The sequence below is a fragment of the Ambystoma mexicanum genome, chromosome 6p (assembly GCF_040938575.1).
Source record: "Ambystoma mexicanum isolate Mex_15411 chromosome 6p, UKY_AmexF1_1, whole genome shotgun sequence".
Taxonomy (NCBI): Eukaryota; Metazoa; Chordata; class Amphibia; order Caudata; family Ambystomatidae; genus Ambystoma; species Ambystoma mexicanum.
This window is the reverse complement of record NC_090935.1, coordinates 550,472,344-550,487,214: the sequence shown is the minus strand read 5'-3', so window position 1 is coordinate 550,487,214 and position 14,871 is coordinate 550,472,344. Positions and strand designations below refer to the sequence as shown.

The window sequence follows — 14,871 nt, the reverse complement described above, 5'->3', positions numbered from 1 at the left end:
GCTAACGAAACGGGTGTCCTTGAATAGTAGACACAGATTACTTTGTTTTAAGATTATAAATAGAACTTACTTTTCCCCGACCCGCCTCAAGAAAATGTTCTCCTCCCCAGTGGGAAGATTCCCTAGATGCAGCTCCATGGAAGCTGGTATTATACATATGCTGTGGTCATGTCAGGCGCTATTGGGATATTGGGATGTAATTTGTTGCTCGATAGAAGAAATTTTGCCCCAGCCCCGGTATGGCAACCTTCAATATGTCTGTTGGGATATGTCAAGAAGCTGAACCCCCTGAAACGTAGGTTTGTTAACCTTGGCCTTATATTGGCAAAAAGAGCTATCCTGATGCGCTGGACATTGAGGGAGGCCCTCACGCATGCTAACTGGTTAAATGATATGGTTTGGGCCAATGTCAAGGAAGAAACGTTTGCCAATCTTCAAACCCCGACGTGCCGCCCATGAGACATCTGGGGGTACTTTCGGCAATACCTGGAACGCCGAAATGCTAACAATGATGTCAATTGATTGGTACCGAGATTGTGGTGTATGTAATGCTATGACTGTATCGGCAGCCTGTAAATGATGGTTCATGTTTCCTTTCAAGTTTGTAACACTGTGCATGGTAAATACAGTGTTTATTTTTTTTAACTGTTAGGACAGTTTTCTTAAATCCTCCCAAGTGCTTTATAAAACCAGACCTTACACAATGCAGTAAACGCCAACTCTTAGTCGGACCCTCCAGCTTATAGCGATTTTGCGATACCGCAAAATGCAGCGAAAAACTGCTGTTTTCGCAAAAAAAGCGCAAAAACGGCTGTTTTTTCAAAAACACCCACAAAAAATGTCCATTTTTGAAAAATATATATATTTTTTTTTTAAAACTCAAGGGGTTCAAGGGGCTCAACTATATATTTTTTGGGCTCAAGAAATGAAATGCGCAATCACATTTCATCACTTGAGCAAAAAACAAAAGAGCCGTCCGATCCACAAACGACATCTGAATGGACGCTTCTTATTCAGATGTCCCTTTTCACCCCTTTGCGCAAATTAAGGCGTTTCTGCGCATTTAAAAGCGCATCCCAAATTGACAAGGAAAATGCTCTTTTATATGTGCAGAAATTGTAGGCCACTCTATGCGCCCACTTTAAATACATGCACGAGGGGTGCCACTGCTTTACAGGGTCTTTACTGACCCTGCTGACTCATGCAATACTTTAAAAAAAAAAAAAAATTTAAGTGTGACAGCTGCTGTCTCACTTGCATTTCTGTTCCCAAATGCGATGGAAAGGTGTTTTTTGGGTTACATTTTACAGTGACTGGACCCTTAAGGGCCAGTCACGGTGAAATGCACGGGGAGCCTGTAAACCATTGTCGGGAGAGCGTTTTAACACAAACGTATTCAAGGTGGCTGGCCAGCGCATCATTTGCGCTACAGCTCTGCCCCGTGGAAATGCGCAGGTCACCTTTGAGATTAAGGTGGCCTGCTCATTTCCAAAAATGGCTCATCTAAAAACAGCACATCTTCTGCTCTATTTTTAGATGCTCCATTTTCTTAGGACAAAATCCCGAGTTTTCTTCAAAAAGTGAAAAATGGTCACAATATGTGAGAGAAAGGAGTGAGAGGGAAATGATGGGTGAGCTGTGGCGTGGTAGGCAAGAAAGCAAAGGGAGATCAGAGGGGGAAGCAGTGGGCAAGAAAGCAGAGCGGATGCAGTGGGGCTGTGGGCCTGTGGGCCAGAAATCGGAGAGTGGAGGTACAGAAAGTGGAAGGAACGTGAGCTCAGGGGTAGTAGTGGGCAGCAGATTGGGAGAAAGGATGAAAGTGTGTGATAGAATGGGAGAAAGGATGAAAGATGCAGACGTAGCATGCAAGAATGAAGGACTGTATACTGCAGGAGGAATTGGGGAGCGTACGGTGTGAGTTGGGAGTATGATTTGGAGTTTGGCAGGGACTAGAGAGCGCAAATTGTGACTTGGCAATGTGACAGAGCATGTGAGTATGTGTATGACTGAGCGTGAGGTTCAAAAATATAAGTTGTGATGAGGAATTGGTGTGAGGTGTGTTGGGTGAGAGAGGTGTGTGGGCGTTTGCGGGATTGGGGAACATATAAGGGGAATAATTTCAGCATTACAACTGATAATTAATAACGTTAATAATATTAAATAGGCATGCACATTGAACCAAAAAACATAGCCAAAACAAACACTGTTCTGCCAAGCCAGGGACATCTAGGACTCTTCCTATTTGATATAAAAGATACATATATTGACACCCTGGCTCTCTTGTAGCCTTGCACACAGCCTCTTTCCTGCAGTGTACCAACCTTGTGCTGCAAAAATGCTGCCATAACTAATGATTTGTGCCCCAAAATGTGCCATTTCATGCTGCAAAATCCTGGAGGGTCTGCTTAGTATATACCTGTACCACCTGAGATAATGGTAGCAATGACGGAGCAACCACACCTCTTTAATAGGGAGAGGGCTGTAAATAGGTACAAAAAACTTGTAGCATACATATGGTCCGAAGAAACACTGATACACTGCTGTATTTTAAAAATAATGTTTTATTTTATATATACTCATGCAAAGAAAATTCTTCAGAAAGCTAAGTACTATTATCATTCATAAACCCAATTATAAAAACCAACAAAGTACGCCTAAGTATAAACCTTTTTTAGAATAGCAGTATGCAGTTCAGTGTGAGTAAAACCCAGTTACACACATTTAGAATGGCGTTAAGCTATTTAAGGGGAGTAAAACCAAACCATATTAGTAGACTTTTAGAATGACAGGTTGTAATTTAAGAGAAGCAGACCCTTTTGGTAATAACGTACAGACACAAGTGATCACAGTTCAAGGGCGTTTATTAAAACTGTATGAGTAGGTTGGAAAAACGCCTATTCTAAACCTAAATCTAAGCTACGACCATCAAACGAAAAATAAGGCAGTCCTAGTGGCGTCATGTCAAATAAAAAGGGCCTATACTAAAAAACCTATTGCCAAACCTTACAACTAAATACAAAAAGAGTGTGGGATAGAATTCGTAAGAAAGAAAGAAGTGTTCATAAATGATATGTCAGGATGTGGTAGCCAGGGTCTCCCTTCACCACGTTTTGAGTATGGGACAAGGTGGAACCCCTGTGCCAAAGCACACATTCGAGCTTTACCAGCACGAGACGATAGTTCCGTTCTCGGCTATCAGGGCGGTCGGTGGTAAAGTCTTTTCTGTAAAAAGTCTCTTGCCTCTGAGGACCTGATGTGTGCCAAATGAACAAACAAAAGTTCCTTTCCGATTACTTTTAGTGTGATGATTCTACACCCCTGGTTTCCACTCTTCCGGGTTCAGACCCTTCTCGAATGTCAGCCTCCATCTGTCGGGTTCACCATGGCTTTTCACAGAACACTTTCACTGGCATTCACAAGCCTTAATGTCTTTAACAGCACACTGTCGACATCCCTCCATTAGGTTCACCCTTGTCATCACATTGTTCTTTCAGTTTTTACACTAAGCGGGATTCCTCTCCGTTAGCTTTCCAATCACGTGTCAGTCAAAGACTCTTGACTGTACAGAGGATTTTGCTAGAGTCCTGTATGAGCACTTTGACCTTTTCCATTGCGGCTCTCCTAAGGACTTCTAGTATCGGTAGTTTCATCAAAAGGGGAAATTAACCAGAGACTCTCGAGTAAGCACCCACGTGCCGGATCCCTCTACAGCTGGTTCCCCACCCCGCCCCAAAGGTATTCACAGTTCTTTGTACTTTCTTCAATTGGCCATTCGCAACTTTTGTTCAGCACAGTTCGGTTTCTTATCGACTGTCTCCTCGACTCATCGGCTGTGATGAACCGCTTGGCTTTTCTTTGGCTTTGGGAGTCAAGGACGGTACCACGGTAGGAAGCATTGTCTCTCCCTGTTCTGATTATACTATTGACACTTGATGCAACACGCACAGGCTATTGTTCGAGGTCTTACTAGCCTTTCAGGGAGGCTTCGCAAGTCTGTGTTGGAAAGAGCAAGGTCGCTTCTCTCCTTGTCGCCCCGTCTATTCTCTGCGCCATCCTCCTCATTTTGAATTGCCGTACTGGAATTGCTGTCTCGCTGTGCAGTCTGCCTTGCTGGTAGTGTGCCCCACCTTTTATCCCTGTGGGGAATGAAAAGGGCCGTCGGGTGTGTGTGTTTTTCTGATCAATTGCCGGACTTTGCCTGACCCTTGTGTTGGGACATGTCGGGTAAACGGCTCTGGTGTTAGTCTGTTGTCTTTGTTGATGTGCGAAGTGTTCGTGTTGGAAAAGGGGGCCGGGTAGGGTAGTTTTTCTGAATATCCTACGTGGTAGGATGGAGAAAAGGTGTTGGAAGAAGGGGGATACTGCGTCTCACCCATTGGTGTGCCAGTCCCCGAGGACCCCCCAACCTCCCTCACCGGTCCACCCCCAGGAACTGGATAAAGTCGTGATGGCCGTGTCCTGGCCACCTGGATGACAGATCCCTGGGGACTAGTCAAGGAGATACCTTCAGGTTTCTCACAAGTCTCAGGAATACTATGGTTATTCCAACACTGTTCCAAGTGAACCTGGCCACTGTATAAATTATTCTGGTTTAGTAATAATGCACTTAAAACAGGTAAGCACTTGGCAACACATGTAACTTATTCTTATGTTAAGATGGATACATTTACTTTTCAGACTAGTGAAACACAATTCCAAGGTAAGCAATAACTTATTTACTTTTCAGAGGGGCAGTCGGCAACCCGTCGATAAGTACGAACTCAGGATACACATTTAGAATGGCAGAACGCTATTCAAGGTGAGTAAAACCCTCTTTGTCATACACTCCAACACTATTTCCATTACAGGAATAGTTAGTTATACCAATGATACTTTTCAGAAGAGTGGAACACAATTCTAAGGTAAGCAAGAACTCTAGCAGACTTTTCAGAAAGTCAATAAGCAGTTCAAGGTAAGTAAGAACCTAATGTTATACTTTTAGAATGGCGTTAAACAATTCATGTGGAGTACACGCTCTTGGTAGACGATTACACTTATTCAGTTTCAGGAATAATAAAGTGATACCAACTCTGCTACTTTCTGAAATAGTGGAACACAATTCAAAGTTAAGTAAATGACTTCTTGTACTTTTCAGAGGGGCAACACGCAATTCAAAGGTAAGAACTTAGCAACACTTCACTCATTCTTTTTCAGGAATCACAGTTACACACTAACAACTTTACAAGTAAGTAGTTTTCAACACTTGTTATATTTTCTAGTCAGAGGCCTTATACTTCAAAATCCTTCCCTATTCTAAGGCATGAGCGATCTCAGAAGTAGAAGAGGGACACTAGTGGTCTAGTTTCCAACAGTAGGCAGGCCAGGATAGGACTCAGATGCAGGAAAGAGTTCCAGAGTATATCTCATCGAACAAGTACAGACTTTAGAGTTAGTAGAAAGTGTTCAGGGACTTGGTAGAAGGCTTCCTAGATGCGTCTCAGCGTTAGGCCTGGGCAAACCCTCCCTAAATGCGTCCCAGCGTTAGGCCTGGGCAAACCGTATGGGCAAACTCCCTGACACACAAATCATCCACTCAGCCACACAGGAGCGGCACAAGACCTTAGGTAAGTATTACCCAAGCCTACAAAGTACCTCAGCAGTGAAGAAGAGCTTGAAGATGGACGCCTTCACGATGCAGCAGCACAGTTCCCGGTCTCTGGATTATTGGCCATGGTGATGACAGACTGGGCATTGGATGTGAACTTGCAGCAGCATTCGACAGAAAAGGATCCCAACAAATGATTCTTCTGTGCTACTCGCAGCTCTGTGGATTTGGCGCCTTTTTCAAGGTACCAGATGAAGAACGGTCATCGCCGAACAAACTATTCTCACCCAGGACGGCAGAAGAAGGGCCAAGAAAGGACCAGCACACTAAAAATGCTGAGAAAAATAAATAAGAAGACACCATTCTACCAGAATGGCGACCCTTCTGTGCATCACTGTGGCTGATTTGACCGCCTCCGTGTAATAGGAACCCAAAAGTACGTAAAGTATATCCACTTCCACCAGCCATAAGTTAGCTTTTCACTATAACAGAAATGTTACAGGAACAGTGAGAAAGGGGTAAGGTGGGGTGTGCTGCTCTCACTATATAAAATGTAAAGGGGATGGAAATCCTTCTCTACCCTTGAGAATAGTTATTCTGCAAGGTAAGTCAAGAGAAAATAAAAAGGGAAATAAAAAGGGAAGTGCAAGTGGCAACCCAGCCACACTGCCAGAAAGTGCTGTGTGCTGCAATAAATAAATGTAGATGCCCAAAAGTTATAAAGGATATAATCAAAAATACACTATGGAGATTCTGCAAAATGACACCCATAAAAAGAGTAAAAGAAAGGGTGAATCCACAAGTCCAGCAGAATGTGCTGGGGGTCTCACAATGGGGGAAGATTTAGCATAGAAATTAAAATGTAACCTAACAGCAACGCCCTCTGGCCTCACAGGAAATGAAGTTCCCAGTAAATGAGCCCAAGAAAGCAATAATAGCAAATAGTTTAATAAGCACAGACGAGCGCAGAGAAAATCGGTTTCCTGCATCGTCTAAAACACAATGATGACTTAAAATATCTCAATCACAATTCTAACTAATTCAGCCTTTACAACAAATTGTGCATTTTCAAAATTGTATCCAATATGTTCAGTGGCATGAGGATCCCCGCCCACAGTTGACATGACCCATCGCTGCTCCATACAGTACCACCATATCTGGAATTAAAGCTGCAACTGATAGCATATTAGTTGTGCCTTAAAATATATGTTTAAGTGCTTCTTTAAAACACATCACTGTTAGCATTTTACTTTGATTCTATTGGCGGCAAGTGGAACATGTTACGCATCTATTCACAGACAAAAAAGTAAAGATGCTTTCCTCCAATGATAAATTCATGGACAAATGCAGGCAAAATCATTATTGAACTGATGAACTTGCCGGTCCAACACTGCAGCAAGATCATTTTGCAAAGGTTGTCGCTAACAGCCCTTCTCTTCGATAATGGCCTTTTTGCTGATGGCTGGTGGCTGTCATGTTGTTGCCAACTCACCCTGATGGTTAAGGTGGAGAATGTGTAGCAATGCAATGCAGGCTGAGTCGGGCAGTGTTTGGGCATGACCAGCATTGTCACATTCTAAATCATTGTTTTTCATGAAAATGGAAAAATAGCCCAGCCCTGCCCTGCAGAATCTGGGTCATCGGGTTTGTGAATCACAATCAACCATCCCAGAATGCAGAGACGTTGGCCATTGCACGCTGTTGTTGATTGCTATATTACTATGACTGACTGTCAGTTGAATTAATAAAGTTGCAAAAACACCACGACATAATCAAGCTGGGATCATAAGTGCCATGACTCAGAAATAAATGCCGGGGCTGAGCCCTAGCAACCCCCCACAAATTAAGCACTGCTGATAAATTATCTTATATTGCAATTTGTATAGCGCCTAATGCCATAGTTCATGGCATCAAAGCACTTTTACCTGTTAGAGAGGCAAAGGAGGAGTATGATAGAAAATTCATTAGTGGTAGGGAGGAGCAAAATCGGGTAGATGGTTGGGGCAAGGGACAGATGAGGTGCTCAGGAAGGCATGAGAAGGAAAAGGTGGAAGATCTATGTGTACAATTGGACCGAATTGTTCATGGAACTCAACTGTATTACATGGGGACGAAGCACCAAAAGGAGAGGTAGCTGGAGAAGAGGTGTTCGCTGCACCAGGGGGTATGTCTGCAATGTACTCTGTGCATGGTGAGCTGGGGCATGTTGAAGCCATGCCCAAGAAAACACAGCCTGCAAAGCCCTTCTACTTAATTCTCCAGGGTCCCCAACAACCTTTGGCTGGGGTTGTATGACAGAAATCCGAATTTACAATTTTTCAACAGCTCCCAGAAAAACGAGCAAAAAACACTCACATTTGTGGGTTTCCTCATTTATTTATATCCTGGTTACCAAACCCTTAGGCTTGTGATATGTACTAGAGGTAAGGTGTTTATGTATGGCATTCTGCATCTAGATTATGACTTTAAGAATGAGTGTTTCTTATTGTCTAGGGTTCCCTTTTCTTCCTACCCGTTACCCTTATGTGAATTGTGTCTACCACAAGATAGTGCACATACATTTGTCTTGGAGGTGGGTTTGGTCTGCCTATGAGCCATTATTTTTTTATACATGCACTGGGTTTTACTGGGTGTTAGGTTTACGTTATAAATATTCTCTGTGATTTTCTAGTATAGTGTATTTTCACTGTGCCAGTGTAGTGTATTCTTTGGGGTATAACTATTGGGAATAACTGCACCTACATGCCAGCCTTCATCCCTCTGTAAGGCTGACTGCTCCTCCATAGCTACTATTATAGAGAGGTCTAGACTACCTTCAAATACAAACTTCAAGTGGAACGAAGCCATCAAATAATGCCTAAGGTTGCTATATACGACCACTTTACAGTACAAAAGAAAACAGTTCACATAGTTGTACTATACAGGCATATTGTCCTACCCCTATACAGATTCTTTTGATCACCATTCCAAATAGAGGCGGCTGCGGGATGAGAGTATATATGTTTTTTTGTCTTGTGTGTAAATGAGCACAATTATTAAGGGCTTACTGGTGCACCTAACAGTTTCTCAACTCGTATCTTGGAAATATCATATGGCACCCCGAGGGAGGGTAAGATTGTCTCCATCTGCCTTTACGCTTACTTCTGCTGTCTGGGAACTTCTTATCATCCCCTTAAAACGACATATACACTACTCTGTAGACACTGCCTAGAAGTAGTTCTGGGTATGGTGTGCCACCCCTCCTGGGAGCATGGTATCTCCCAGTGCCCGTGTTCATGTCACGTGTCAGTGGCCATGTGACGGAATCAAAGTAATGAGCGGCCACCCACTCATCAGTCTTGGACCAACTGACTCCTGCCTGCTGTGTCGTTCTTGCCAGCGCCATGCTGGCGCTGCGTAGCTGGCCGAGGGGAGGGCCTGCCCTGCAGGGCCCTCCAACAGGATAGTGCCCCTGCTGGGCAACGCTGACCTCGATACTCCCCAAATCTAGCAGAGACCCTGCTGGGCAACTCTGCAGCGGTGCGCCGATGCTCCCTGCCGGCCAACTCCGGCTGTGGTGGCCTGGGTCAATATGTGTGACCACGGCTATGGTGTACATCCATGTGACCATGGATGCAAGTCCCCGGGCTGGCCTGTGTCCTGCAGGCCAACCCGTAACTGTGCAGGCTAATGTATGTGCTGGGTGCCCCTAGCGAGGGTTGGAGTGACCTGCGTGACCGCAGGTCCAGTCATACACTGGGCACACTGACCCAACAGCACACCTGTTTAGACCGAGCGCATGATGCAGTTGTAAGGACACATTTTCTTCCACCTAGAAGCTATCTGATTGGAGAAATGAATTTGTACTACTTTAATCGTGTTATCAAATGAATGGATTGATATTGTACTTGCTTTATAATGGCCAACCTTAAGAATGAGATCTACTGCCTGCCCAAGCAGTCCATTGCCACCCTTCCTTCTCTTCTCTGTGTCATCTCTCAACGTTTACACCCCCCACCCCTCTTCCGCCTCCCCGCCCTCCCCTCTTTTTCCCCCTCCTGGTTTTCACGATCTCGTTTGTTTTGTAGGATGTTGCAGGAGCCCTGCCCGTGGAAGAGATGACTGAGCTGCTCAGTCTACACAAGCTCTGCTGTGGTCGCAGCTGGTATATTCAGGGCTGCGATGCCAGGAGTGGCATGGGACTTTATGAAGGACTCGACTGGCTTTCCAGACAACTTGTGGCTGCAGGAGTACTAGATGTAGCTTAAATTCAGAATTATCTATCTAATCCACGTTCATGTGTAACAACTACTCGATGAAGCAGAATGTTTGGTGTTTGCTCTGAACAAATGACAGTCCATCAAGGCCTGTTTTCTGGCAACTACATACAGTTACTACCCCAGAGATAACTGAAAAAGTAATGCGACAGGTTATAACATCTATGTTTTACTGTTCATTTAGTATAGTCTTCGTTAGCAGTGCGGTGTGCTGGACGATATAAGCTTTCACATGAGGGAGCAATCTGTATGCGATTTAGCATGCTGGCATTTCCGTATGTCAGGTAGTACATGCAACTTGGGGAACGTTGAGGAGAGCCAAGTACCTATGATCCATTAAAAGTTGCATATTGCTGCACCTCGGGTTAATATTCTGGTTGCAGTCCAGGATGAAAACATTACCGGAAAAATGTGAACAAAACTGTCCATAGTGAGAAATGTAAACATTCTGTATATATTTTCCAATGTGCACTTTTAGGTAAACACACAGTAATGGCGTGGGGCCTCTACACCCTACCATACATCTAACATTGGTCCAATTGCAAAAGGCCTACCCTGGATTGGGAAGAGCGATTGCACACCCAGGTCTGTTAGTTTTCCCAGGTCACAGAATTCACTAATCTCTTTATTTTAGAGGTTTTTTTTAAACTTATTTTATTCTTTCTGTAGTTCCTGTTTGATTAGGTTTCGTTGGCTAGGTGTCATTGTTCAAATACTGCTACCCATTTGGCATATTAGCAGAGAAACTAAACCGGGAGAGATTCGCACGAGTCTCCCAGTTTATTCAGAAGGTCTTTATTGCAAAACTGTTTTTAGAGAAGCATAGGGTCTGTTGTTGGTTCATTCTTATTACACTAATTGCTCATCCATTAAAATCTTCAAAACCTACTTCTCTTTTAGAGGCCAACTTAACTAAGCTTAATTAATCTTAATTTCTGAGTCAACTAAATGGGTTATGTCAGACGATCAGTGGTAGTTTCACCAAGCTTTCCTTTGTTTTTCCTCCTTTATACGCCTATGCGGGTTGAGATGTTGGCTAGCTAAAAACTAGTTGGATTGACAATGAAACCTCAAATAGACTGAGACTTGCAGTAAGTCTGTCTGAGCAAGTCAAGGCTCCCATTAATATTGACTGATTTTCTTTGTCTATGAAACGTGAATGAGGGGTAATCGAAGTAGTGTTTATTTGTTTTAATAATTCATAGTGTTTGTATTGTTATTGATGAGTTTTGGTTAACACCTTATAGTTTGTATACAAGAGAATGAAAGTTGCTAGAATTCATATGTACTTGTGACTATTTTTGACAAGCCATTGTGAAAGGGTATATTGTATGCTATTTTGCCTGATGTTTTGAAAAGATCCTTTCTGAACGAACATGTTGGACACAGTTCTTAGCCATCATAGAAAAGGAAATGTGACGGCTGAACCAAGTTGTGCAAGCAAACTTCATTTTGCGCAGAGACACAGTAAATGAGAAGTAGTATATTCTGTCGGAGTTCCCAAGGTTGGTAAGCTTGGAAATTATGACTTCCCTAGTGGCAAGTTCTTTTTATTTCTTCAAACCACCCCCATGCCTCCATTCAAATAAATGACAGCCTAAGAAAATGTTGAGAAAACCAACAAAACAATAAATGATGTACAGGAACTGGAGTTCACATTTTTATTAGATGTATTTCGAGATTACTTTCTCTGTTTAAAGCCTTTTTGGCATGTCTATGGTATGGTTTTGTGGCCTTGTTTTGATGATGAACTTCTATCCTCAAAACCCCAAAACCCCAAAATGGCGGACTAACATGGAGTCTACTAAAATATCTTCACTGTGATCAAATGAAAGCAAAACATGTTCACAACATTCTAAGTGTACTGTCTTGTCTTCCTAGCATTTCCCGAGAAATAGCATATTAATTGTGTTTACATTTTAAGGTCATAGCATGATCTTTTAGTGGTCAGTGTTTTCCTAATCGAATGAACAGCCTCGGGCTACAGATACTTGTGTTTTAATCATAAAATGCTCAGTGCTAACTACCAACAATCCAATAAACCAGCTTGAATACTTGTGGCAGCAGTGGGGAGGTTTAGGAGTGGTACAAATCGTTTTTTTTTAAATCGCAGTTCGTTGGTGCTGCTAGGGGGAACTTATGACCAATGTTATTGCAGGATTAAGTGTGGTCTAAAACAAATGGGAAATATTGAAAGAAGTTCATTGCAACACTAAAAAATAAAAGGGAGGCAAATCCCTGCATTAAACTACAAACCGCAAGCTTGCCAGTGATGTGCTAAAAGCCCTTAGAAAGAAACCCCTTTCACAGGGCTGGTTCGAGGGGCGTTAGTGTCACCATGTGCTGTCGAGACAAATCCAATATTGAGATATTTATTTTTCAAGTGTTACTTTGGGTTGGCAGATAGTCACAATATTTCAGATCCTGTTTTTAATGTATGACGTTTAAATCCAAATGTGATTATTTCTTTCTTTATTTTTTTTTCCGTTTGGAGGACTCTCAAAGCACTTAAAAAAATAACTCCATATAACAGAAACCATTGCATGGATTTGATTGGAGCAATTAACAGACATCTCAATGTACTGCTATATTTATTGTAACAATGCATTAGTGGGTTATTAAATACTCCTTAAAAAAACATTAGAGAGGCTGTAACTACCTTAGAGTGAACAGCCTTAATGTGGCTGCATTTAAAGGAAGGTATTGGAAACAAGATTTGGAGCTGTTTATGGAAGGAAACTAGATCGCCCAAGACAGTACTTTTTTTTTCTGTGCTCATGCAGCAGGTAGAGGAGACCTTTATTTGCCCATCCTTGTGCCTCCCATTGCCCATTCAAGGGAGGGAGCATTCTTGTTTGAGTGTGCTGGATGCCTTAATGCAGTCAGCACGGTGTCACCCTGTGACAAACAAGTGTTGGAGTGGTCAGGTTAGGGCAAGGTCTAATGGAGTGCGCTATTCCCCTTCTCCCACACAGCATTTAGTTTAAGTCCCAGCTCCTTCAGCTAAGGTACGTAAGCATTTTGGATTGTGAAGATCCTGACCGGAAGTGTTGCGTTAGTGCTACTGTCAACTGTAGAAAAATAGTACATCACTTTTTAACAACTGTCGGCGTTTACTGTCAAATCTCACACATATTCTTAAACCTATGTTAACAGAGTGTCATTGTGGGCTTCTCTGTTTTAAAACCCATTTAGAATGTATTTGTGAATACGGGCTTAACAGAAAGAAGCACCAGATGTGTCTTTAGCTCTGATGAAAAGCAGGCTTTTTATGCTTTTTGTTCTTTTACTGCAAAATTAAAATGTGATGTATTGAGTGTTACTGCCTTGTTCTGTAAGCATGACTTATTGTGTAAATACCATTTACTCAGCACTGCGCTTTGGCGAAAAGTTAACTGTTTTGCGTGACTTGGTCTCCATATCACATTTTAACCATTAGATATTTTACTTTAGAAACGTTTTTCAAAAAATGTTAATTGTTTTTGTTTTGCCCTCTGCAAAAATAGTTCCTTTCAAATGTGTGCATGATGAATTTTGGAAAGAAGGTCTCATGTAAATAGGGTATAATTGTTTTTTCTTGAACAGTTGTAACAGTATGTTTTCATACAAGTAACATTGTCTCAACGTGGAAATCATTAAACATTTTACTGAGGTTACTGTGAAACTGGATCATATGTAGGTGCTTGTTTATCAGGTACTCATAGATTTTCGTTCTGTACCAAGTTAACAATCTCCTATACGCAACTGCTTCGATAGCAAATTAAAAAGCTTGATTCACATAAGACCGTCTTATTGGTATTTTTGGGGTTGGTCATGCGTTTTGCAGTACCACTATGTATAAACCACAGAGGACGTTGGAGAGCAGATACCATGTATTTTTGCAACAAACACCTGCTATGCAGAAAAGACAAAACCTAGTAAAGAGTGAAATGTCCGTCAATGAATGTGCTACAGTGCTTTATGGTGAAGGCCCCGTGGCCATGCTAGAAAAGGGATGCCGTAAACAGCACCCCTACTCACTATGTCACTTCCCAGCGTGATGTGTGACAGCGGTAGGGTGTAGGTAGCCAAAGGCGCCCAGACTGACTGGATGTTTTTGGTTCAGGTGTAGGGTACTAGCAGTCTTTGGGGAGACAACATTACTCACTGGTTAATGCCACAGTTTGATAGGCAGACATGTAAACCAGAGTGGAAAGAGAAAATATCGGTGAAAAGACTGCACGATCAGGACTGAAAACTTAAGAGGAATGTACATCACTAACTATATCTAAAGTACATTATTACTAACAGGGCTGTTTTTTGTTCATGCAAAGTGAAATAACAGAGCTCTGAAGTTTTCCAATGCCATGCTTGAAACTGTCGTCCAGTGCTGCTTTTTTCTTGTAATTCAAGGATTTGTAGTTTTTTATTCTATTTTAAATTTAGGCCTTCACATCCCACAATTCCAAGATAAAAAATAAGACGGGATAACTGTCTCACACATATAATTGGGAAACTTGAATGGTATGCAATAAGCCTTTTCAAACATTGAGCTGTATTCAGAAAAGTTTAATATTACACGTAAAGGACAATAAAGTGTGAACAACATTAAAAGAAATGTTATACAAAAGACCTCCAAAAACAAATCTGACTAAAGAGGATTAGCTTTACAGGTTCTGAATGGGGATCCAACAATATTTATTAAACTGTCCCACAAAGGCAACACGTGGTTGTCATTGACTGTGCAAAATATCAACCAGCAGCATTATGACCATTTTCTGAAGTGGAAACATATGACATTTGTGACACAGACCGTAAAACGTCAGTGCAGCATTGATTCAGTCTGTCATATGAGTGAGTTTTAGCACGTCATTCATTATATGTGAGAATAAAACTGCGGAATTGTTGTCTCGTCTCATCCAACAATGCTAGTATTGCATATGTTGCCAAGAATACACGAATCAATCAAAAATCTCCTTGGACATCCTATTGTATCACAAATAAATTGTGTATTTGAGGTCATTAACAAACTCAATGCTTCATTACCTCCTG

At 42.1% G+C, this 14,871-nt stretch overlaps 1 protein-coding gene across 1 annotated transcript in view; it reads left to right on the top strand.

Moving 5' to 3' along the window:
- TRIM23 (tripartite motif containing 23) overlaps positions 1-13,622 on the top strand; it is a 742,058-nt gene extending 728,436 nt beyond the window's left edge. The window contains exon 11 of the mRNA XM_069627357.1: positions 9,652-13,622. Coding sequence (XP_069483458.1) covers positions 9,652-9,831 — 180 coding nt within the window. The 3' untranslated portion in view covers positions 9,832-13,622. The remainder of the gene's footprint in view (positions 1-9,651) is intronic.
- The last annotated feature ends 1,249 nt before the right edge of the window (positions 13,623-14,871 follow it).